At 42.2% G+C, this 26,099-nt stretch overlaps 1 protein-coding gene across 15 annotated transcripts in view; it reads right to left on the reverse strand.

Annotated features, from left to right (window-relative positions):
- The window catches only part of LOC123774023 (NAD kinase), a 166,904-nt gene that overhangs the window by 83,124 nt on the left and 57,681 nt on the right, over positions 1-26,099 (reverse strand). For 2 of the 15 annotated variants that reach the window (XM_069318811.1, XM_069318810.1), the window contains exons 1-2: positions 22,642-22,661; positions 14,478-14,657 (exon numbers count right to left, since the gene is read on the reverse strand). The exons of 6 other annotated variants lie outside the window; for them this stretch is intronic. In XM_069318811.1, the coding sequence (XP_069174912.1) occupies positions 14,478-14,657; positions 22,642-22,646 (185 nt within the window). In that variant the 5' untranslated portion in view covers positions 22,647-22,661. Of the gene's footprint in view, positions 1-7,308; positions 7,469-12,877; positions 12,930-14,477; positions 14,860-22,641; positions 22,662-22,979; positions 23,104-26,099 lie in introns of those variants that run through there. 7 more of the 15 variants (XM_069318812.1, XM_069318813.1, XM_045768108.2 and 4 more) reach the window with 7 other exon arrangements.

Here is a 26,099-nt window from a genome sequence, read left to right on the forward strand (position 1 = left end):
AACAAAAAATTATTTACGTCTCCGTGGTGTAGTGGTAAGACACTCGCCTGGCGTTCCGCGAGCGCTATGTCATGGGTTCGTATCCTGGCCGGGGAGGATTTACTCTGCGCAATTCCTTCAACTGTAGCCTCTGTTTAACATCAACAGTAAAATGTGTACTTGGTTGTAACAACGATTCTTCGCGGCGGGGATCGTATTCCAGGGACCTGCCACAAACGCTACGCGTACTAGTGGCTCTACAAGAATGTAACAACTCTTGTATATATCTCAAAAACAAAAAAAAATAAAAAATAAATTCTCTCATAGTACCTCGCAAAAGGAAATTTGAAATAATAGAAAACGTTTCGAGAAAATATTTAGAGAAAACGGAGCCACCACCAACACTATGGGTAGACTGAAGTGAATCTTAACAACTTTTCAATAGTAAACCTGTCGGGAACAGGATGCCAGTACTAAGGTTTATGGAGGGAGCCGCCAGGTCAGCTACTGACCCTCCCAAGGACAACCCACACAGCTGCCCAACACCCGCCTACCTTCACTACTATGTCAACACAGGCATCGTAAACGTGGCTCAGACGCTTCTGTCCTAACGCAAGCATCCAGCCCCGGCTCCCTAAGTTGTGAGTCGCGACGAAGACCACTCGACGGGGACAGGAGGCCGGCGACTTGTCAACCTCCCCCCCCCCCCATTGTTCCTAAAGTTTTTTTTTACCGCCTTGGAGGCCTGGAGGCGTTCACCGCCCAGTCATATAACACTAACATTAGTGTGGTAGCCGCGGCCAAGTTATAATTTCGGGGCTTAGCGTCCCTGCGGCCCGGTCCTCGGCCAGGCCTCCTTTTTGTTTCACATCCCCAGGAAGCAGCCCCTGTAGCAGCTGTAACTCCCAGGTACCTATTTACTTCAAGGTGAACAAGTGCACCAGGGAGAAAAACTCTGCTCATTTGGTTTCTGCCTTTGTCGGGGATCGAACCCAGGAACATAGGACTACTACCACAGAGCGCTGTGCACTCAGCAGCGAGTGTATGTGTACTCACCTAGTTGTGTTTGCGGGGGTTGAGCTTTAGCTCTTTGGTCAAGCCGGTTTGGTCTTAAGGCGCCTGACAGCTGAATGGACAGCGCTTCGGATTCGTAGTGCTGAGGTTCCGGGTTCGATCCCCGGTGGAGGCGGAGACAAATGGGCAATATGTTTCTTTCTCACTGATGCTCCAGTTACCTAGCAGTAAATAGGTAAATGAGAGTTAGACAGCTGCTACGGGCTACTTCCTGGGGATGTATAACAAAAAGGAGGCCTGGTCGAGGACCGGGCCGCGGGGACATTAAGCCCCGAAATCATCTCAAGATAACCTGGAAGCCTCTCAACCATCAATCAACTGATCAACCATCAAATCAACATCAATCAACAACAGGTTCCTGAGCCTACTGGACTCTATCATATCTACACTTGAAACTGTGTATGGAGTCAGCCTCCACCACATCACTGCCTAGTACATTATATTTACTAACTACTCTGACACCGAAAAAGTTTTTTTTATCATTTTTCGTTTTCACCCCCAAAAACATTAATATATAAATGATTCACAACATAGTTTTACAAATGGCCGTTCATGTTTAATTCAGGTTTGCCAGATTCAAATTGCTAAAAGTAGCGAGCTGATGGTCTAAAAGTAGCGAATTTGTAATAAGAGTAGCCCAATTTTTGTTTAGTGACTGATACTGGTTTCAAAGTAATCTATTATGATATATAGAGTACATTAAACGATTTTAATTGTTTTATTAATATTATCTCTGCATATATACATTTAACCAAAATGATAATAGGCTAACTTACCAATATTTACCGTTTGAATTTTAATGGGTGTGAAGTCCTTCCACGTCTTTACAGTTGAAGATTACCAAGATCTTGATCTGCATCCACAACCTCGTTCTTGTATATTGCAGACTCATATTTAAGCATTGACATGAGTGGTTCAAATGACGAGCATGTCAAATGTCCGAAATTTGACTCCTGAGTGTGATTTTTGAGCCGAATTCTGACTCTCTGCACCTATTTTCATTTTCAAACTACTACTTTTTACACCGAAAATATGCCAATTACTAAAAACGGCGAAGGGTCATATTTTGCCCAAACCCCCCTGCAGTTCTCAAAATATCTGAAATGTCGGAAATTTGACTCCTGAGCGTGATTTTTGAGCCGAATTCTGACTCTCTGCACCTATTTTCATTTTCAAATTACGACTTCTTATACCGAAAATATGCCAATTTCTGAAAACGGCGATGGGTCATATTTTGCCCAAACCCCCCTGCAGTTTTCAAAATATCTGAAATGTCCGAAATTTGACTCTTGAGCGTGATTTTTGAGCCGAATTCTGACTCTGCACCGATTTTCATTTTCAAATTACGACTTTTTACACCGAAAATATGCCAATTACTGAAAACGGCGATGGGTCATATTTTGCCCAAACCCCCCTGCAGTTTTCAAAATATCTGAAATGTCGGAAATTTGACTCTTGAGCGGCTCGTGATTTCCCTGTCATTGATTGATTTCTCACCCCAGGACAGGTGAGGTCCTGGGGTGAGACAGGTGAGGTCCTGGGGTGAGACAGATGGGGTCCTTGGTTGCTGGCGCGGAATTCAGAGATAACACCATCAATGGAGTCCAAGAAATGTGTGTGTGTACTTCTTACATTATGATGTACTGCCAGGAATTTTAGCCAAGTATCCAGAGTTTGCTTACTGTAGGTGCAGCCTGCACATGACTGTAAAGCTGCCGCCCAGTTGGGTGGGTGTGGAGCAAGACTAGTAAGTGTGTGACTCACCATAGATGTAAAGTGCCTTGTATAGTGACTGTTGTGAGCCTCTTGTTGAATCACTTGTCATATAACAAGATTATTGATATGTATATGTATTTGTATACATTAATGTATACATATGTAACATTAACAATTGTGTAACCAGCTTCACAAGACTTTCACTTGCTTAGCTAAACGACCTCTGGGGCTCAGTTCCTGAACCCAATGTGTGTCTGTAACACTTTCCACCACCGCCCACGGGATGGGTATGGGGTGCATAATGACATACAAATTGGGGCCGCCATTTTGTCCACGGCTTGAGGCAGAACTATTGCACCATAAGTTAACATCTGGGCCCAGACACTATTTTCGTCAGTGGGTGGACATTAGGTGGTTGTGCAAGCTGTCAAGGTGGATATAGAGCAGCAACAGTGGTAACGCGCCATCTTCTGGTCGACCCCAGCTTAACCACTTGCCCTGGTGGCCTGCGTGTCCTATACGGTGTACACACTTATTCATCAAGGTCCATCAGTAACTCGCACACCACTCCTCTACACGCGCCGCGCCTTGAGGTTATCTTGAGATGATTTCGGGGCTTTTTAGTGTCCCCGCGGCCCGGTCCTCGACCAGACCTCCACCCCCAGGAAGCAGCCCGTGACAGCTGACTAACACCCAGGTACCTATTTTCTGCTAGGTAACAGGGGCATAGGGTGAAAGAAACTCTGCCCATTGTTTCTCGCCGGCGCCTGGGATCGAACCCAAGACCACAGGATCACAAGTCCAGCGTGCTGTCCGCTCGGCCGACCGCCCGCCAAACACACACCGAAACTACGACGTTGGTACAACGTTCAAACAAGTTTTAACACTTCCTAACCAGTTATAACAACCAATATACCAAGTTGTAACAACGTTCTAATACGTCATAAACACGTTAAGCCAAGATGTAACAACTTTATTACAAGTTGTAACAAGCGGAAAGTAGAGACAGTTTCGGTTTGTGTTTCCAGGGCAGCCTCTACCAAGTGGACGCTTCCCGAGGTCTGGGAATACCTCCGCCACCTTCCAAGCAACCCTAATGTTGTAATGGACATTCAACTGTTAAATTATTGTCCCTCGTGGCTTCCCACATCACGCTAGGACGGAGATGATTACTGTGAGAGAGAGAGTGGTAATTTATCAGTCAAATGTGCACGTCACAGTTACAGAATGTTGTGCACGATGCATCATTATCGTTATATTACGTTGAAGTACCATCGTGGCGGGCTTCCCTGGATACCATATCACGTTAGCAACTGTATGTGGTCACTTATACTATGTCTGGTTATGTTACGAGATGAAGAAAACTTTTGTCGCTTTGTGTATTGCATGGGTGAAATGCCGTCACTTCAGTTGATGTTAATGGAGGTAGAAGGTACTTGGTGGAAGTGGTTAGGCAGCCCCGCTCCTGTGCCAGGTAAGTCCACTACGGGCTCACCACAGCCCCGCTCCTGTGCCAGGTAAAACACACACACACACACACATTTGTATACCATGCAAGATGATGGAAACGCTCGTGGGTAAAACGTTTGTAGAACATCTGGAGTGAAGGAGCTTTGTTACACGCCACCAGCATGGGTTCGGGGATGGTCAATCGTACCTCACAGCCATAGGATTAATAGAATTCTATGACCAGACAATACAGCAGACTGTATTTTCTTGGACTGCCAGAAAGCCTTTGACACATTACCCCGTAAGAGGCTGTTACAAAAGTTGGAGCAACAGGCAGGAATAAAAGGTAAGGGGTTCCGGTGGAAAAGGGAGTATCTAAGCAACAGGAAACAGCGAGTAACTGTGGGGGGGGGGGGGGAGACATCAGAGTGGCGAGATGTCACCAGCGGGGTCCTACAGGGCTCTGTACTTGGACCCATCCTGTTTGTAATATATGTAAACGATCTTCCGGAGGGTATTATCTCATCCTCTCAATGTTTGCTGATGATGCAAGAAATTAAAAGAAGAATCAAGACAGATGAAGATAGACAAAGACTACAGGACGACCTGGACCAACCGGAGGAATAGTCTAGGAAATACCTATTAAAGTTTAAATCGGGAAAGTAACTCCAAGTCAAATAGATAAGAGACCTGGGGCCAGATTCACGAAGCAGTTACGCAAACACTTACGAACCTGTACATCTTTTCTCAATCTTTGGCGGCTTTGTTTACAATTATTAAACAATTAATGAGCTCCGAAGCACCAGGAGGCTGTTTATAACAATAACAACAGTTGAATGGGAAGTTTTCATACTTGTAAACCGTTTAATAAATGTAACCAAAGCCGTCAAAGATTGAGGAAAGATGTACACGTTTGTAAGTACTTGCGTAAGTGCTTCGTGAATCTGGCCCCTGGCGGGTTCATATCACACCGAACCTGTCCCCAGAGGCCCACATCAAAACGACATCATCAGGGGCATGTGCTAGATTGACCAACGTAAGAACTGCATTTAGAAACGTATAAGGAATCATTTAGAACCTTGTATACCACTTATGTCAGACCAATCTTGGAGTATGCAGCTCAAGCCTGGAGTCCATACCTAGTTAAACACAAGACAAAGTTTGAGTAGAATCAGAGGTATGCCACCTGACTAGTCCCAGAACTAAGAGGTAGGAGTTACGAGGAAAGGCTACGGGAGCTGAACCTCACGTCATGGAGGACAGAAGAGTAAGGGGAGACATGATCACCACCTACAACATTCTTAGAGGTAATGCCAGCGTTGTCGGAAAACCCGACACCATTTACTAATATTAAATACAATAAGCAGATAATATTGCTGCTGGGTTGTACATACACAAGTTAACCCATAGAAAATGTAACGTGTAGTGGAATTTTCTGTCAATAGAAAACAAGATATCATTGCCACATAGCGCTATAAATTCACCAGCTATTCTGATGGGAATTATACTTAATAAAGCAGTCTTTGGACTTTTAACATCATAAAAACATCTTATTTGAATTAACTTAATTATCAGTACCAAAATACAGTAAATGTGACCTTTCTACCACATATTGACATCTGGACAGAGCCAGGCGTCAGTGGGGGAGAGGTCAGCCATTGTTAAGACCAGAGTCGCTGGAGCAAGTTCAGCTCCTATAACTCTCCCTTGGACGAAGTGTTATGGAGATCAAATTAGTGCTATTCCATCATCATCATCACACAGTCAACATCTAAACAAGGAAAGTCTCTTTCCGAAATCTTTTCTAAGTCATTCCTGGCCAGTAAGGTAGACAGGATAATTTCGGTTAGAATATGAGGCAGTGAGTCACCCAGGTAATTATTCCTTGGTCCTTATCTTAAAACAAATGTTTCCTCTGATATAGCTGTCATATTATATATATATATATATATATATATATATATATATATATATATATATATATATATATATATATATATATATTTTTTCCTTTATTGTGTATTTAAAGGTTACAAAACATACAAGACAAATGCCTAAAGGTTATGGATCTATTGAAGCTCCTCCGCTTCTGGACAGGAACCGAGGACGCAGCAAGCATGTCCTCTCTGGAAAATATAAATATATATATATATTATATATATATATATATATATATATATATATATATATATATATATATATATATATATATATATATATATATATATATATATGATTCCGGCTTTACAGCTAGTGCCCTTTGAGAGGAAATAGAAGAGGAAGCAGTACAGTTAGTTGGTACACCAGTACATGAGTGTTGATGCCAGCCTCAACCACCAGCATTATTTGGTGTCATCATCCTTGTTTATACCTGGTGGACTAAGGCTGCCATACAATAACACCTAATTTATTTACTAATATATGTAGTTTAATACTGTAGTTTGATTGGCTGCATATATATAAATTTAATATAAACCCCCTCTAATGTGCAAGGAGTCGACTTGTGAGAATATTGCCAGAAATACAGTCTGCTAAACATCATACAAATTGCTATCGAAATATATACATTAATGTAAATATAAATTCTATATAAATTCATATAAATTAAATAAATATAAATCGCCTAAGTCGGTTCCTCACAAAAGAAGACAAACTGTTTAACACGGGTGGTACACGAACAAGGGGACACAGGTGGAAAGTGAGTACCCAAATAAGCCACAGGGACATTAGAATGAACTGTTTCACTGTCAGAGTAGTTAACAGGTGGAATGCATTAGGCAGTGATGTGGTAGAGGCTGACTCCATACACAGTTTCAAGTGTAGATATGATAGAGCCCGGTAGGCTCAGGAACCTGTACACCAGTTGATTGACAGTTGAGAGGCGGGACCAAAGAGCCAAAGTTCAACCCCCGCAAGCACAACCAGGCCAGTACCCACAATGCAAAATAGCTAGTGACGCTAAACCTAATTTTTGTAACACAGTCTACACACGAGACGCCCGGCGGAAAGGCATGGCCCAAGAGCTGAACCTCAATCCTGCAGGAAGAAAAATGTGAACACACATGGAAATGTGTAAGGAGATATGTTTACCTCTTGTGTAGGAGCGGGGTGGGAGGGGGAGCGTCGCCGTCAGGAGCCTGGTGGTGGTGGTGACCGTTGAGAGATGACGCCATCACAGACAGGCCCCCGGGGGAGCCGCAAGCACTCACACTACTTGTTGACGAAGGCTGCACCACCTACACCTGGTCGCCGCCGCCTGCTACTACTGCTACTACTCTGGGAGCTCCAGTACCAACACCGTCACCGACCCTGTGACCTCACACACCTCACCTTCCTCACACTTATCACATTAATGTATCCCGCGTGACACACACTGCTAGTGTCAGGCCAAGGGGGGCTCACACGCCGCACACTCACTACGCACCGCGTCTACCCTCAAATATTGACTAGTTTGGTCATGAGAGAGGACGAGGGGAACCAGGTAGTTGGAGGAACCAGCCGTGGGAGAGGGGAAAGTCAGTCACACGGACACAACCTGTTCTGGCGGGAGGCAGGCGTCTACTGGCCCGCGGCCACACACCTCCCACACCTGCGCCACACACCTCCCCTTACCTCCACCACCACCTCCACACCTGCGCCCCACACCACCACACCTGCGCCACACACCTCCACCCCCACACCTGCGCCACACACTTCCCCTCACTCCCACACCTGCGCCACAGACCTCCCCTCACTCCCACACCTGCGCCACACACCTCCCCTCACCCCCACACCTGCGGCACACATGTAACCTGATGAACACTAAGACAGGCCTAACATAAGCAGTATACAGTGATCTAGCAGCCTTCTTATTCAAGTGCCTGAAGGATGTTGTGACTTGCCAGCGTAGAGAATGTGGCTGACGTTACTCTATACTCACCTAATTGTGCTTGCGGGGGTTGAGCTTTGACTCTTTGGTCCCGTGGTCTATATGAGCCTCTCGAGTTAGGTGTGGTGTTCTGTCCACGCTCAGCTCCTTTCTCTAGACGTTATAGGGAGGTAGTTTCCCTTCATCGTGTACTGGCTCTTCTGTTTCCTGTCCCTATTTCCACTACCTTACACTTGCTAGTGTTAAACTCTAATAGCCATTTCTCGGACCAGCTCTGTAACCTGTTCAAGTCATCGTGGAGTCTTACAATCTCCACCTGTCTCAACCCTCCTCATTAGTTTTGCACAATCTGTAAACGTTGAGAAAGACTCAACTCCTGCAGTCAAGTCATTTACAGTGTATTTACTATTTGTATCTGTAGAATCGAGCTATTAGCTATTGGACTCCGAATTTCTAACAAATTGATTTTTCCTGTATTATGCGTACTACATATATTTCACTTACACGCGCGCGCGCACATCCCCAGGAAGCAGACCTTAACAGCTGTCAAACTCCCAGGTACCTATTTACCGCAAGTTGAACAGGGGCACCAGGTTGAAATTAACTCTGCCCATTTGTTTCTGCATCTGCCGGAGATCGAACTTTGGCCCTTAAGACTACGACCCCAGAGCGCTGTCCACTCAGCCACGAGACCACAGAGAGAGGAAGCGGGTCAATACCAGCCAGGCCCCCCTGCCCCCCCCAGGGGAAGCCCCCACTCTGGCCAAGACCCCCCCCCCCAGCACCCCACTCACTGTATCACTACACTAACCTCACATATACTGTCATGGCTCCTGTAGTTATGTAGTCTACGTCCTCGACGCACAACCCAGGAACACGATTGAAAAACCTGGCCACGACAGAAGCGGTTAGACACGTTTCCTTTCGCCTGATGCCTCTGTTTACCTAGCAGTAAAATAGGTACCCCTAGTGATTTAGACATGTGTGATGGGTTGCCTCCTGGAGAAGGTTAGTAGTTACCTGGTACCTGCTTGATGGGGTTCTGGGAGTTGTTCTACTCCCCAAGCCCGGCCCGAGGCCAGGCTTGACTTGTGAGAGTTTGGTCCACCAGGCTGTTGCTTGGAGCGGCCCGCAGGCCCACATATCCACCACAGCCCGGTTGGTCCGGCACTCCTTGGAGGAATAAATCTAGTTTTCTCTTCAAAATATCCACGGTTGTTCCGGCAATATTTTTGATAGTCGCTGGGAGGATATTGAACAACCGTGGACCTCTGATGTTTATACAGTGTTCTCTGATTGTGCCTATGGCACTGGTTCTGTTCTGTATTTCTGTCTATATCTGATATGAGAATAAGGAACAGCAGTGGTGCAAGGACTGTACCTTGAGGTACAGAGCTTTTAACTTCCTCCACACTATACTGAGTGCCTGTGCTACTGGCACTTTGTATTTCTTTATAAATATTGAATTCCACGAGTCTGGACCCGGGGCTGAGTGCATGGGCATATTGTCAATTTCGCTTTCAAAATCTGCCACGCTCGTGTTGATATCAATTATATTTACAGGTGTTTGGATATCACACAAAGTTGCTCGGATCTTCCACTTTCAGGCTGAGCATCGGAGTGCTAAACATGTCCTCATACTGCTTTTTTAGGATTTCACTAATTTCTTTGTCATCCTCGGTGTATGAACCTTCACTAATACGAATAGGTCCAATACTGGCAGTGGTTTTTGCTTTTGATTTAGCATATGTGAAGAAATATTTTAGGTTTTTCTTTATTTCTTAAATTGCTTTCTGTTCCAGTTGCCTTTCTTCAGTCTGATAGGAATGCTTCAGTCTCTGTTCGATTTCTTCAATTTCCCTGTTTAAATTATTTTTTCTTTGTATGGAGAGTCGTGTCTGCTTAAGCATTTCCGTTAATTTCTTCCTTCTTTTGTAATGTCGTCTGCGTTCTCTTTCTACATTGGACCTCTTTCTGGCTTTCCTCAAAGGAACATGTTTCAGACAGACTTCATATGCTTCAGAAGTCAGTTTTTCTATTCCTTGTGTAGGATTTTTATTTCCTAGAACATTTTCCCATTGAATGTTTGTAAGTTCCCTGTTTATTTTCTCAGAGTGTTAGGAGAGTGTTAGGAGGGACCACACCCAGGTGAACACCACTATTAATAACTCCAGTCCCCAGAAGAGCAGGGTCACAGGCAGGACACGGGGGGCCCCGTAGCCTGGTGGATAGCACGCAGGACTCTTAATTCTGTGGCGCGGGTTCGATTCCCGCACGAGGCAGAAACAAATGGGCAAAGTTTCTTTCACCCTATGCCCCTGTTACCTAGCAGTAAAATAGGTACCTGGGTGTTAGTCAGCTGTCACGGGCTGCTTCCTGGGGGTGGAGGCCTGGTCGAGGACCGGGCCGCGGGGACACTAAAGCCCCGAAATCATCTCAAGATAACGTGACCGTAACTCCGTGGAAGACATTACCGCGGGTACATCCCCTAGTGAGAATATCAGTGGTCAGGCGGTCAAGAAGGATACGAGGTCTGGGGGCTAGATTCACGAAAGTACTTACGAACGTGTACATCTTTCCTCAATCTTTGACGGTTTTGGTTACATTTATTAAACAGTTTACAAGCATGAAAACTTCCCCATCTACTGTTGTTATTGTTATAAACAGCCTCCTGGTGCTTCGCAGCTCATTAACTGTTTAATAATTGTAAACAAAGCCGGCAAAGATTGAGAAAAGATGTACAGGTTCGTAAGTGCTTGCGTAAGTGTTTTCGTGAATCTGGCCCCTGGACCCGAGATAGCATGATGTACCCAGGTAGCCAGTTGAGCTACACGTAGCAAATTGAGCTACTTTTGACAGCGTGGCGCTCCTAAATGATTAATCTCGCTACTTGTAACTTTTTGGGCTAATTTTAATATAGGTTGGGCTAATTTGGGCTACTAATGTTGACCAGACAGCAACCGCAGGAAGCCTGGTCAGAGACCGGGCCTCTGGAGACGTTGCTCCTCGGAACCTTTGCAAGAAAAAGTAACCACAAGGTAAGATGATCCTCCCCCAGGGGCGACAGACTTCCCAACCTTAATTGTCATTAATGCTTCATCTCGGGTAATGCTCCTGCAATCGTTTAACAACCAGGTACCCATTCCCTGCTGGGTGAACAGAGGCGTCAGTTAACGACTGGCGCCCACTCAATCCTTCCCGGGCACGATACAAATCCAAGCCAAAGCGCTCGCGAACGCCAGGCGAGTGTGTTATCACATATTAATATTATCATTAAATACATGAACTAATAAAATCCTGGAGTGTTAATTCATTAAAATATATTACTTTGAAGACCGCAGCAGTAACTTAAATATTGGGCTAATTGTATTACAAATTCGCTACTTTCAGCAATTCAGATTTGGCAACCCTGAAGTAGTAGCATGTACTACCGCGACCTTGGAAATGAACCGGGACCCGCTATGATGACCATGTTATTATACCAGGGTCCTGACCCTTAAGGGTAGTACAGTCTGGTTTGTTATTGACACTCAATCGTGAATTCCGGATTCGGATCCCAGGCATGACAGAAATGGTTGGGGGACAGTTCCGATCACCTAATTCATCTGTTCACCCCTTGTTGTGGGGTTGCATCCTGGACGGAGTCAGTAACTCGATATTAGGAAATATATAAGGGAACATCGATATAAGCCTAACGTGTATGAATACACTGGCATCATGTCCCCCCGACACAATGAATTATAGTGTAACTGAAGCTGTAAAAAACACTATAGTTAGCCATCATACGTTTTCACTTATCGTTTTCTGTATACAATGCCAAATATTAAAGAAAACTATTCACTGATTTAAGATAGACTTACATGTTGCAAATACTGTATTAAATAATATTGTTTGCATTATTTTTTTAATGGGAAGAGAGTACCACCTCTGATGAAGGGGACCCTTAGCCTCGGAGAAAAGCACACATAGCTCATTAAAGGGAGTTTTTTTGTCTCCAATGCAGTTTCCATGTTCTTTGTCCTAACCCCTGTCCTTTTTCATTTATACTTTAATTTACTGTGTCGGGGACAGGAAGCCAGAGTGTATTCATGCACGTTAGTGCCAGGTGGAGACACGGACGTTACCGGACAGTTAACGGGCCGGGAGATGGGTAATGGCAGATCTCCCTGGTGGGTTTACTTGTAATTCTTATATATCTTGGCCAGTGTATTATTACACAGTTGTGGGTCGTGTTTTGAGCGGTGATTTCATATTATTTCACTGTGGGAAGTGTGTCATTCATTGCAGTGAGCTGCAAGGGTGTACCGTGAATTGTGACGTGTTGCTTGTCGTACGACAAGGTCCTGGGCGTGCGACAAGGTCCTGGGCGTACGACAAGGTCCTGGGGGGTGTAACCTGTAATTGTAGACCAATTACAGATTCAGAGTTAACTGCGGGATATTAACATCATGTGAGGGGAACACATTGCTTAACGAGGGGTACTGCTGTGTTGTGGGAAACAGCGTTGAGATTAACGTAATATGTGCGTCCAATTATGTCCGTGGGGACAGCTAATTTATCACCTCTTGCTAATTAGTGTAATTAGCATCAGTGAGTTCACACAGTGGTGAGGGATTGTCAGGAGGGCCACGGTAGCAGTGTTAACGTAATTTGCTCTACATTAATTAACCGTCAAAGGCACAGCTAATTAGTGGCTCACAGTTTATTATGAGGCCAATATGGTGAGTGCATCTACAGGAAAGTCTGAACATACAGCACACACTCACCTGGGGACAGTCTCCTGACACTCACCTGGGGACAGTCTCCTCACTTTGTATTAACTGTTGTAGTTGTGACAACTTACCTGGAAATGAGACAATTGGTTAGTGCTGTGTACCATCATGGTGTACCATTGTGGTGTACCATCATGGTGTACCATCATGGTGTACCATTATGGTGTACCAATACACCAACCCATCCTCCTCTTTACACACTACTTGCAACTACTACATAATTGTCCATTACGTCAGTACATGCACAATGGTACACACCAGTACTGTGAGTACTATGTACACAGTATGTACACCGGTACTGTGTAAACAGGAGGATGCTCACCATCATACAGACATGATCAAGACGATAACCACCAGGTGATGCCAGCACACCTCCCAGCTGGTGACCACCCCGCTCCATCCTGGACCACCATCAAATCGTGTGCATCACAAAATACATTATCCGACCATCATACACACACACACGCACGCGCACACACACACACACACACACACAGACACACACACACACACACACACACACACACACACACACACACACACACACACACACACAGAAGGCTGGGCAGACTGCATATTTCTTGACTGCCAAAAGGCCTTTGATACAGTACCGCACATGAGACTGCTATACAAACTTGAGAGGCAGGCAGGAGTAAGCGGAAAGGCCCTAGTATGGGTGAAGAACTACCTAACAGGAAGGAGCCAGAGGGTAATGGTAAGGGGCGAGAAGTCGGACTGGCGAACAGTAACAAGTGGAGTACCTCAAGGATCGGTGCTGGGACCAATCCTCTTTCTAATTTACGTAAATGATATGTTTACAGGAGTGGAATCATACATGTCAATGTTTGCGGATGACGCAAAATTAATGAGAAGAGTCACACATCTTGTGAGTGGACACACCGCCATAGCAACATGTACAACACTCCCCAATAGGAAGAAAACCCGCTGGGTTGTTCATCCTGTCACTTGTACCCAGACACAGCTGGGACTTGCTTAACTGTCTCAAGTGTTTCGCCTCAATCCTCACTCGGGAAGTTTGTTGAATCATTGCCCAGATGAAGATAAATGTGGATATAAGGATACCTGATTAACCAGGCTGTGATTCATACGTCAGGCTGCGAGCAGCCGCGTCTAGCAGCCTGGTTGATCAAGGCCAGCAACCAGGAGGCGGCCTGGTCGGGGATCGGGCCGCGCGGACGTTGAGCCCCGAAATGACCAGGGTCCATCAGGCAGGTGATCACAACACTGCAGCAGCCCTGTAACACACACACTTAAAATATAATGAGAGAGAGAGAGAGAGAGAGAGAGAGAGAGAGAGAGAGAGAGAGAGAGAGAGAGAGAGAGAGAGAGAGAGAGAGAGAGAGAGAGAGAGATATAAAGAGAAAGATAAAGAGAGAAAGATAAAGAGAGAAAGAAAGATAAAGATAGAGAAAGATAAAGAGAGCAGAAGATAAAGAGCAGCAGCAGCTACGGAGAGCAAAAGCCAAATTGAAACCCTAGAGAGAGTAGAGAGGTAAGGTGGCTCTTGACTAAACAAGAGCTAGAGCATGAAGTAGAGGTCGCTGGCTAGAGAGAGAGAGAGAGGGAGAGAGCGCAGCACTGTGGGAGCATCAACCTACCACAGGATGGGACACTGGTGTCGACCGTTCTCCGAGGTCGTCGTCTCATCACACACACCATTTTGTTCCTGCTTGATTTTCATCCTGTGAAGAAACTGAGCAATTTCCTCTGCTCTGTCAGTGGCTTTCTCTGGCAGCTGTCCCGCGGCCCCGCACACACTTGCCATTGTTCTACTGCTGCTGAGGTTTGATTGAAATGTCGGTAAGAATTTCCATGTCACAAGTTACCGAGGGTTGGGAATGTGTTTACCATCAAGTTCTGGTGATCATAATTATGTAGATAATTGGTGATCAGCTATGGTGTCTCACCATTAAAATATTGTAACTAAAGTCTTAATATTGATAAACTCTTGAGTACACCATATCCACTCTCTACACAAACCTATATGATGCAAAAGTACAATTTATATTGTTAAGGAGTCACACTAAAGTTACTAGAGCTGCTCTAAGTCCATTATTTCTGAGATAGCATGCAACACGCCTCAAACTATTCTACTCATTCTAAAGTGATACTATACAAGTTGTTAAGCTCTGCGTCTCGGTTATAATCATGTAATGTAGTATAATCAGTGTAATGAGTATACTAACATAGTGTACGGCAGGTCACTATAGACTACAGTCACCTGCCACACACACCACCACAAACCAGAATTAAGTCACATATATTAATACCAAATTCATTTTCAAGACTAGTAATAAAGATATTATGGTGTCTAACGTGGGCATGAACCAATACTATTCTATACACACACAAATCACAATAGCGTGATGCATCCAATGAACAAATCCCCAAGGGCCATGATGAGGGCTCGAACTTACGTCTGGCATGATCCCAGACTCGCCTTAGTCGACTGTGCCACGACATGGTTAAACAAATATAGCAACCTTGAGAGCAACTGTTCTCACAAGGCTCCCCCGCAGCTTCTCCCAAGCACAAGCGAGGTTCTACACAATTCCCCTCATGCACCAGAGCTCTGTCAACCAAATGTTCTACCTCTTTGCAACTGCACTCCAGGTTGCAATTCTTTTAACCATGTCGTGGCGCAGTCGACTAAGGCGAGTCTGGGATCATCCCAGATGTAGGTTCGAACCCTCATCACGGCACTTGTGGATTTGTTCATTTAACAGTATTCTACACTACAACAATAACAATAAAGATATAAATGTTTGCGTTATGGGGGTAAGTGTTGAGGCTGGGAGGGTGCCTTATATGTTAAACCAACAAGTTAAATCTAATGGATTTCTTCTGTAATGATAGTGTGGGGGGGGGGGAGGCAATGTAAATACACCTACCACTAAAATGAGAGAGGTCACTATGTGGGACGGTCGTGTTGGGCTGAAGTCCTGTTAGCTCTGGAGAGTTATTAAGGCCACCACAGCAGCTTACTGGCAAACCACCAAACTACTTTACAGAACGGAAGTCAATTGTCAGTGAATATACACTGGCAAGTGGTGTAAACCTTTCAGTGTACATAAAACCCTTCTGGTCATCTACAAGGTCGCGACGCTTTCAAAAACTTGCCACTCTCAGGCGCATAACTATACCTCTCAGACCCATAATTATGTCCTATAAACATGTGCTAGACATTTGTTCATACTAATAATATGACATATATATGCGAACAAGCTTGGATGGTCCCCAAGCATATATGCGAATGAAAACTCCACACTCCAGAAGTGACTCGAACCCAGACCGCCAGGAGCACAATGCAACTGGTGTACATGGTACCTTAAACCACTCTACCATCAGTGACCGTACAAAAGATGATGATAGCCGAGGCTATTTGAACTACCAATGGCGTTTTGGCAATACACAGTTTTGGCAAAAGGTTTCGACATATGTGACCATGGTGTTATTGCACATAAAAGGAATTACTGGCAAATTAGAGACACTGATCTCTAACCTCCTGACAAGCAGAAGCTAGAGTGTAATAGTCAAAGTAAAATCTGGATCATCCAACATGGAAAGCTCAGCCCCCTCCCCCCCTCCGCCAGGGTACTGTGCTTGCTTCGGTACTTTTCCTCATATCAGACAAAGACAAGGACACAAACTATAGCACTGTATCATCATTTGCAGATGACACTAGGATTTTCATGCCAGTAGACAATACTGAGGACACAGGCTACCTCCGGTCTGATGCTAATCTGGTCTCAATGGGCCGCAGAATATAACATGTTTAATGAGAATTAGTTCCAATTACTGCGCTCTGGAAAACACGAAAATATGAAACCAGAAACCACATAAAACACAGTCAAACCACACTACTGAAAGAAAAACAATTTAAAAGAGTTAGGAGTAATCATGTCGGAAGACCTGACTTTTTAAGAACACAACAAAAGTTGCTGTCAAAGGTGAAAGAAAAATGACAGGCTGGATAACAAGAACCTTCCAAACAAGAGATGTCATGCCAGTGATGATACTGTTTAAGATATTAGTGTTCTCTAGAGCGAATATTGTTATACACTACCAGCCCCCATTCAGAGCTGGAGAAACTGCTGACCCGGAGAGCATGCAAAGATTTTTTACCGCAGGAATCCACTTAATAAAACATCTAAATTAATGGTACCACCTACATTTTTTCAATCTGTATTCCGGAGAATGCAGGTGGAAGTGATATAATAATTTACAGTTCGAAAATATTGAAGGACTGGTTCCAAATGTTCACACAGAAATAACACCAAAAGAGACCAGAAGGAATGGCAACATGCGCAAACTACCTCCAATGACAAACAGGTACAACTGAAACACAACTTGATCAACATCAAAGGCTCAAGACTCAAAACTCAGATCAGCTAGGCTATAATTCATACGTCAGACTATGAATGGCCGCATGGTACAGCCTGGTTGATCAGACCCGCAGCCAGGTGTGTTCAGAGACCGGGCCGCGGGGATGTTGATCCTCAGAATCATCAACAGCCATTGATGGACCCCAGGAGCCTGAACCTGATGGTCCCAACGACAGCGAAAGGGACGAAACTGAGGATAAAAGTATAGAGCCCTGACCCAAAACCTGCCCAGAGGATAAACCATGCAGGCAAAGTTCAGACACCTACACAGCTGCCCGAGTCAATGACAGGTGACCTGGGGTCTCTCCACCACAAGATAGAGATGGAAGTCCACGTGTAACAACACTGCAAGCAGATAAAGGCCAGCTGAAAATCCCTGACCAGGCCCATCCAGGTTTGAATCTACAACAGAACTAAATGGAACTTTTGCCAATTCACCAAAAACCCAAACCTGGCAAGCTGGGAAAGAACTAGATCCCTGTCTTGCACACACGGACTTGCTGGGAGCCCAAACCAGTTTAGGTATGCTAAGACATAAAGTATGCTAAGACAGTAGTATGGTACTACTCTTTCAAGCCTGACAAAAATATATCCAGAGACACTGTAGTAGCTATACACAGACTCAGACTTGGTTACAAGTGCTGCTGGGAGGTAATAAACACAATAGTTAAAGAGTGTCATATCTGTGGAACAGAAGCAGAGGCGCCACTATTGCACTACTTACTGGAATGTAAGGCTACTGAAGCCCTGCGCATTAAACTCAACAATAATCCAATGACAGCAGCTGCATTAGATGCACATTCCACAGCAATTACAATGATTAGAAAAGCAATTGAGGAATGAGACTGACTAGTGAGCATTCTGCATCTATATCTGCCACCAAGATAATGTTATTAAAACAGGACCAAAACCAGTGCACTAAAACAGAAGCAGAAAGAAACAGGGAAAAAGGAGGAATGCCCACCGCCATTTAAAACTTGGACCCAAATATCACAGTAACAAGGTTATCGCAAATAACTGAACTCGATTACGGGCTCACCATAGCCCGTGCTACATGGACATTTCATTCCGAGTAGCTAAATCTAAAACAACAACATAATCGAATGCTCCTCTGAGGGGAACTAATGACAAATCAGGGTGAAAAGTCAACCAGATAATCACCTCCGGGTCCATTACAGGGTCCTCCAGTAATGGAGGACATTGGCTCACACTTAAATTATCACAACTCCCAGACTCCGTAACCTTTACACATGCTGTAGTTTTTTTGTTTTTTTTCAGGGATATTTCTGTAGTTTATGCACTCTCGAAAAATTTAATATTACATGCCCTGCAATTTAGGCCTAGGGGTTGAGAATCTCTAATATCTGAAACAATTATGCAAATTATTGTAATCGTATTGTCAAAATTACATGAGGATTACATGTACAAAATCACATGGAATTTTGTGATTTCAGGCGATATTGTCTCAACCACGGGCAACTGTTCTCCAGAACAGCAAGGAAGGAAGCCTGTTTTTTTTTTAAGTGTAGGTGGTGAAGAGAACAAGTTGAATGATTTACTATTAAACAAATATAAAGACTCCCAACAAAGCCCAAAGACCAGACAAAGTATTTTCTAGGATCCTAAAAGTGTGTAGAGGCGAGCTTAATGAGCCTTAGTTTCACAAATTTAATAAATGATCAGAGTCATGCATAGTACTGGAATTGTGGAAGGTTGTGAATATGGTGCCAATATTTAAGTAGATAGATTATTTGCTTCAAAATACTATACTGTATAAACAAATTAGCTTAACATTTATTGTGGGAAAATTAATTAATAAATTCAAAAGCTAATTGTTCAAATACAAAAATAACTGACAGTTTCATAGATTTATATTCTCTAGGAAATGCTAAGTAAATGGGCCCATTATTTAAATATATAAATTAATGAAAGGGTAGCTTATAATAATGGAGATACTGTACTGTATTAATTAATCCATCCTCCTGAAATATTAGTACTTTTTTGTAACTGTGGTCGATGATTCCAATATTTAGTGGAGCCCCACTTTTTGTACTATTTTTTGAAGAGTCTGGTAAAAAAAATTAAGCTAAAATGAAACTTAAATATTCTTAGGCCTAGTATAGTGCATGTACTATAGTGGGCCAGAAATAGCATGTATTAGGCCTAGGATGGTTGGGTTAAGTTTTATTAGCAACAAATATAAGAATATTTTCAGTTTGTCCAAATTTAATAATACAGAAGTCTACATTCTAGTGGTTCATTAGGACATATTTGCACTTTTGACCAAATAGTTACTGTAAGTACTTTCATATTAGGAGGATGGGCAGGTACTAATGAGGTTCAGGATACATAAATAAAAAATGTAACATGAAACATGTTAGACAAATTTGTTAAATTTAGATTGAGAAAAGACCTGGGTAAATACTAGTTTGATATAGCCTCTTTGATTTATAAGAATACCATGTTACGTAATAGATGTTGATTTATTGTACTGTTTCAAGTGTAGGTTAGACATGTATATATTTACCTAAATTTACCTCTAGCTCCTAACTGCCTGAATAGGGACAGGAAGCCAGCAGTTTGCCAAAGGTCCCAAAAATGTTCCAGAGGATTTTTTGCATTGGGATTTTAAACTGAAGTATGATTTGGCATTTATGGCTACTATAGAAAGGCAGTACCATGACTTTATATCACTGAGTGAAAAAGCATCTCTTGTTTTCTATATACAGTATTATTTTGGTTGGATATAAATAGGAGCTACCTCCCATGGGCCAATATAGTTCCCTATATTCTTATGGTCTTAAGGTACTTAAGTTAGTGAAAGGTATTTTGAAGATTTTGTGCCCCAATAAGTAATTATCAAAAGAAAGTTTCAGGGGAAGACTATAGCATCATTGTTTCTTGTACTCTAAATTCAAGCAAGTTTGTTGAGATTAATATACTTCCCAAAATAATAATATACTTCCCAAAGGGACAGTAGCTTAGACTATTTCTATCCTCCTGCACCCCGAGATATATAGAATAATAATTGAAACAATCTTTTATTTTGGATATGATAAAATGTTTTAACTATCTACCTGAAATTATAGTAATGCATGTACATGCAGATACAGTAGTAGTCAAATAAGAGAATGATCTGTTCTTTTCAAGACAAAGTATTGTATATTCTGAAGACGTACATTATAATAATTTTTTATTTATACAGTATGTACTGTATAAATAACAGTACAAGAGTGGTTACATTCTTGTACAGCAACTAGTACGCATAGCATTTCGGGCAAGTCCTTAATCCTATGTTCCCTGGAATATGACCCTGCCAAATCATTTAACAACCAGATACTCATTTTACTGTTGAGTTAAACAGAGGCTACAGTTAAGGATTTGCACCCAGTAAATCCTCCCCGGCCAGGATACGAACCCATGACAAAGTGCTCGCAAAACGCCAGGCGAGCGTCACAACTACTACACCACAGGGTAGACCGTCAGTAGTTTCAAAGCGTTATATGACAGAATGCTGGGAAGACGGGACACCACGAGCGTAGCTCTCATCCTGTAACTACACTTAGATAATTACAGGGAGCACGATATAATATAGAAACGTTAATTAGTTCTAGCCTGGGCTAATAGCAAAATATCATATGTTCACAGGTTTGCTGCTTGTGAGATGTCACAATATTTCCACTCTCTCAAAAGTCTTGGTTGTCTTTCACAAAATTGGTTGGAATACAAAATTAAGAGTCATTCCGACTTCAAAATAAGCTAAGCACTATGCAAGACGCACTGGAATTTCAAAGATGCTGCTGGGTTTAGTACTGAAGAACCCTAAGAAAACCAACCCAAATACATCTAAATAGATGTTATCTGCAGTTTGTAAATCTGTAAATCCTAATGTCATGTTAGAAACTTTCTTCCTTAAACTTTTGTCTACCTGCTACATGTGTGGAAATTATTTGTTCCAAGACAAATTACTAGTACAGGATATGCAGGCTTGTGTAACATCATTGTAAAAAGTCTTTCAATACTAGTCTTGAAAATAAAGGCACATTACTTTTCAAAATAATATAGCCAATCTCAGATTTAAAACAAGCTGTAAGTATTTATAAAAATAAAACAATCAGTAAATACATTACAGTAGTCAGAATGAAGATCAATAAAGTTTAATTTATGCACCATTATTACTGGTGTTTTCAACCTGAAATATCACACACAAGTTAAAATGCTTTTTTTCTATTCTATGGAAGATACAAATTTACTAATAAATTTAGGCATAGGCCTAAAATTCATTATACAAAAGATTAAAAGCTGACGTGTTAGCAAATCAGCTAAAAGTTAGCTGATTTCCAGCTAACTACTGTTAGCTGAAAAATGTTTATTGGTATAAAACTAGCATGCTCCAGGTGGGTTAAATGCAACTTGTAAAAAATTACAGCCTATAGTAAACAAACCATAAACCTATCCATTAGTACCCAACATCTTAAAATATTAAATCAACAACAACATAATGCTTTTTTAAAATATTAATTGTATTTTTATTTTCAAATTCAAATGTTTATTCAGGTAAAATACATACATACAAGGTGATACAAACATTGATGGATTTATAGATAGAGCTAGTGCATACAATGCCTAAAGCCACTATTACGCAAAGCGTTTCAAAGCATTACGCAAAGCGTTATATTTATTTGATATTAAAATGTAAAGAGCACCACAAAGCCTGAAGTAGGGGTACAGGATGTATCAGGCCCACGAGCTTGTACTGTACTATGCCACAAGCTAATTAATGTGTACCCAAGTAGTTCTTGCCGATTTTAATACGCATTTTGCATTTTTACTAAATGCAAACACTGACAAGCAGACATGCACATACAGTACTTACAAGTTTACAGTTATAAGCTTTTGTATACATCTCATAGGTCTCTTTAACTAAGCTAAAGAGTAAACATGCAAATAAAATGAGTTTCTCTTACCAGATATTTAAACAAAACATAGTAAGGAACTCCAGAGTGATATTTCAGGGTGAAAACTTATAATAAAATGGTTCTCTTAAAAATTTTATATTTTCTGCCTTCACATCAATAAAGCTTCACTTATTATTACCCAGATATTGAAAAAAATTTTTTTATATTTTATTATTATTATTATATATATATATATATATATATATATATATATATATATATATATATATATATATATATATATATATATATATATATATATATATATATATATATATATATATATATATATATATATATATTAATTAATATAATTATTAATTAATTATAAAATCCAGCTGAATTATCTTTTTGAAATTAGAACTAGACTACAAAAGTGTATAATGTTAAAGCTTGAGTTAAGAGGTTGCTTCGCTCACTCCATTAATGAGGTGTACAACAAGCAGTGTGCTGGCGCCGGCCGGGACCCTACACAATGACACCACTTCCCGGCCTCTCTCTACACCTGTGAAAGCAACTAATTGACGGTGGGGAAGTTGCCTCTTACAGCTCTTCTGCAATTGTCTCGCTTGTTAAGCCATTTTCCCGATAAAATTTTCGCATCACTCATAAATGGCAATCTTATGAAACTTGCTTAGTAACTGTCATTCCTCATTCCACCAGTCCCAACACTAAACACAACCTGCCACCAAACATTTTCCACAATCACAGCAACTTTCGGCTGCATATTGTTTTCGTTTATTTCATTAGACGTTACCAAGAGTCAAGTGTGATGAGTTATTAGTATTATGAATGAGAGACACACGGAGGTGAAGGTGAGGCAGTGATGTTGAGAGCAGCTGGTGGGCCCGCGCCTCACACCTCACAACACAGGGCACGTCACTACAATGTTTTGGCAAGAATCAGCTGAGCGAGACAAGTGCCGCGCGCCAGCCGTAACACCGGATCATGCCTCCCTGTCTCATATCCTCATCTTTATACATATAACTCTACACTTATGGTTATCTTATTTCATGTATTATGCACCCCACATACCCATCCTGTGAGCGATTATATGTGCTGCCAATCTGCTGTATGGTGTTTATTAACCTTGTTTATCTGTATCTATTGCTACCTAGTCTCCCAATCTTTATGTACCCAATCTGAGCATCTTTACCATTGTGATTATTGCTGTCTTATATGTGCTGTCAATCTGCTGTATGGTGTCTATTAATCTTGTTTAAATTACTAATCAAGCTGTCAATGTAATCAATCAGAGCTTTAATATAACAATGTGCTTTAATATACTTACTAAGCTCTCTCATCTCATTTTTCTCTTGCAATGTATCTTTATCATTTATCAATTCTGATAGAAATCACCTACTTAAAATTATCTGTTAGATTAAGGACCTGCCCGAAACGCTGCCCATACTAGTGGCTTTACAAGAGTGTAAATACTGTACTATCCAATGTATTCTCACAAACCCAATGTACCTTCTTGTATATATATAAATAAATAAATAAATAAATAAATAAAATTGTGGAAAATGTTTCAGGATAAATGGGCTCAAGAACTGTGCCACAAAATTGGTTAGTTCAGCAAGTCACAGTATTCATATTCTTTATTCAGGTAAAGGTACATACATAATGATGGATTAAAAAGATAGAGATAGTACATACAATACCTAGAGCCACTAGTACGCATAGCGTTTAGGGCAAAAGCTATTATTAAGCTAGATAATAGCTATTATTAAGCTAGATAATAGCTATTATTAAGCTAGATAATAACTTAATAAGCTAGTATTGATAAGCTAGATATTGCAGCGAGTTAACAAGTGCACCAATCTTAACAAGAACCATATTTACGTCCACAAAATAAGTTAATATATATGAGAGTGCATCAATTCAAACCTCTATTAACCAAAACAAACGTCAATTGTAATTTTGATAGCATCCTTGAAGAACGACTTTTGTATTATTCAAATTCAAATTTTTATTCAGGTAAAAGTACATACATTGATGAAGAGTTAAAAACATAATATTGGATTTATAGCTAGTAAGGGAGCCGGTCGGCCCCGGTGGGGGGGGGGGGGGGGGAGGGGGGAGGGGCTGGGGAGAAAGTGAGGGAATTTTACACTCGGGCACTAATTTGTGAGTTTTTGTTCGTACCAAAGTTACGAACAATTTAAGTCTTGGGAAATGAGGCACATGTTCCTTCATGGTCCCTTAGTGTCTCGAGCTTTGACTCATGGCTAAGATATAAGATAACCTTGTACACCACAACGACTGCTACACGAGAGGTTTACTCTCGGGTTACACACACACACACACACACACACACACACACACACACACACACACACACACACACACACACACACACACACACACACACACACACACACACAACCAGCTCCCTGGAGTGTGTTACTTTACATGTGATGCTTCTATATTATATATATACCTCGCCGCAATGGTTAAACCAATTATTGTATCACCACAAACTTCTCTTTTTTTTTCGTTACAAAGAGTTAATATTTTAACTTTCATCCCAAGTGCCTTTCAAGAGGATGCTTTTTGCTAAGTACATCTTAACATCCTCCAAGGCATAGAGAAAGTGTATACAAATGAACAAAGACAACATTATATATTCCAAGATGGTGTGAAGACAGACTGGGTGATTGATTGTCTTGTCGGAGGGATCGGCTAATCTTGCCCCAAAGTGTCTCAGATGACTGTGAATCACTCCGGGTACACAGACAACACACTAGCCAACTAAGCAGTCCAACATGGCGGACAAACTCTGCTGCACCACGAGTGCCTCAGTACCAGGATTTTGCATTAAATCCCCCTCTACAAATTACGATTTATTAATATAATATCCTGCAGCTGCTGATCATAGTAACAATATTTTATATTTTATAACTGCCAATTTCTCAATAATTACATGTTTGGACCGGCTGCATCTCTGAAGGAAGGAGGGTTGTGCTGCCCGGTGCTGTGCTCCAGCACCCTGGCTCCTGCTCCCGCCCTCCTCATGCTGGATAAATATGGCCTTTCATCTTTTTTATCTCTCTGAATTGGTTTGGTTGTGGGTGGGTGTGTGTACTCACATAGTTGTGCTTGCATGGATTGAGCTCTGGCTCTTTGGTCCCGCCTCTCAACTGTCAGTCAACTGGTGTACAAGTTCCTGACCCTACTGGGCTCTATCATATTTACACTTCAAACTGTGTATGGAGTCAGCCTCCACCACATCACTACTTAATGCATTCCACCTGTTAACTACTCTGACACTAAAAAAGTTCTTTCTAATATCTCTGTGGCTCATTTGGGCACTCAGTTCCCACCTGTGTCCCCTTGTTCGCGTACCACCCATGTTAAACAGTTTATCTACACTGTCAATTCCTCTGAAAGTTTTGTAGGTAGTGATCATGTCTCTCCCTAACTCTCCTGTCTTCCAGTGTCAGTTCCAGTAATCGTTCCTCATAGCTCGTTCATCTCAGCTCGGGGACTAGCCTGGTGGCGTACCTCTGAACCTTTCCTAACTTCTTTTTGTGTTTGACTAGATGTGGACTCCAGGCTGGAGCCGCATATTCCAGTATTGGTCTGACATATAAGGTATACAAGGTTCTAAATGATTCCTCGCGGCCAGTCTCCGACCAGGCCTCCCAGTTGGTCGTCTGCACAACCAGGCTGTTGGACGCGGCTGCTCGCAGCCTGACGTATGAATCACAGCCTGGTTGATCAGGTATTCCTTGGAGGTGTTTATCAAGTTCTCTCTTGAACACTGAGTGGTCAGCCAGTTATGCCTCTTATGTGTAGTGGAAGCGTGTTGAACAGTCTCGGGCTTCTGATGTTGATAGTTCTCCCTGAGGGTACCTATTGCTCCTCTGCATTT

The sequence above is a fragment of the Procambarus clarkii genome, chromosome 91 (genome assembly GCF_040958095.1).
Source record: "Procambarus clarkii isolate CNS0578487 chromosome 91, FALCON_Pclarkii_2.0, whole genome shotgun sequence".
Taxonomy (NCBI): domain Eukaryota; kingdom Metazoa; phylum Arthropoda; class Malacostraca; order Decapoda; family Cambaridae; genus Procambarus; species Procambarus clarkii.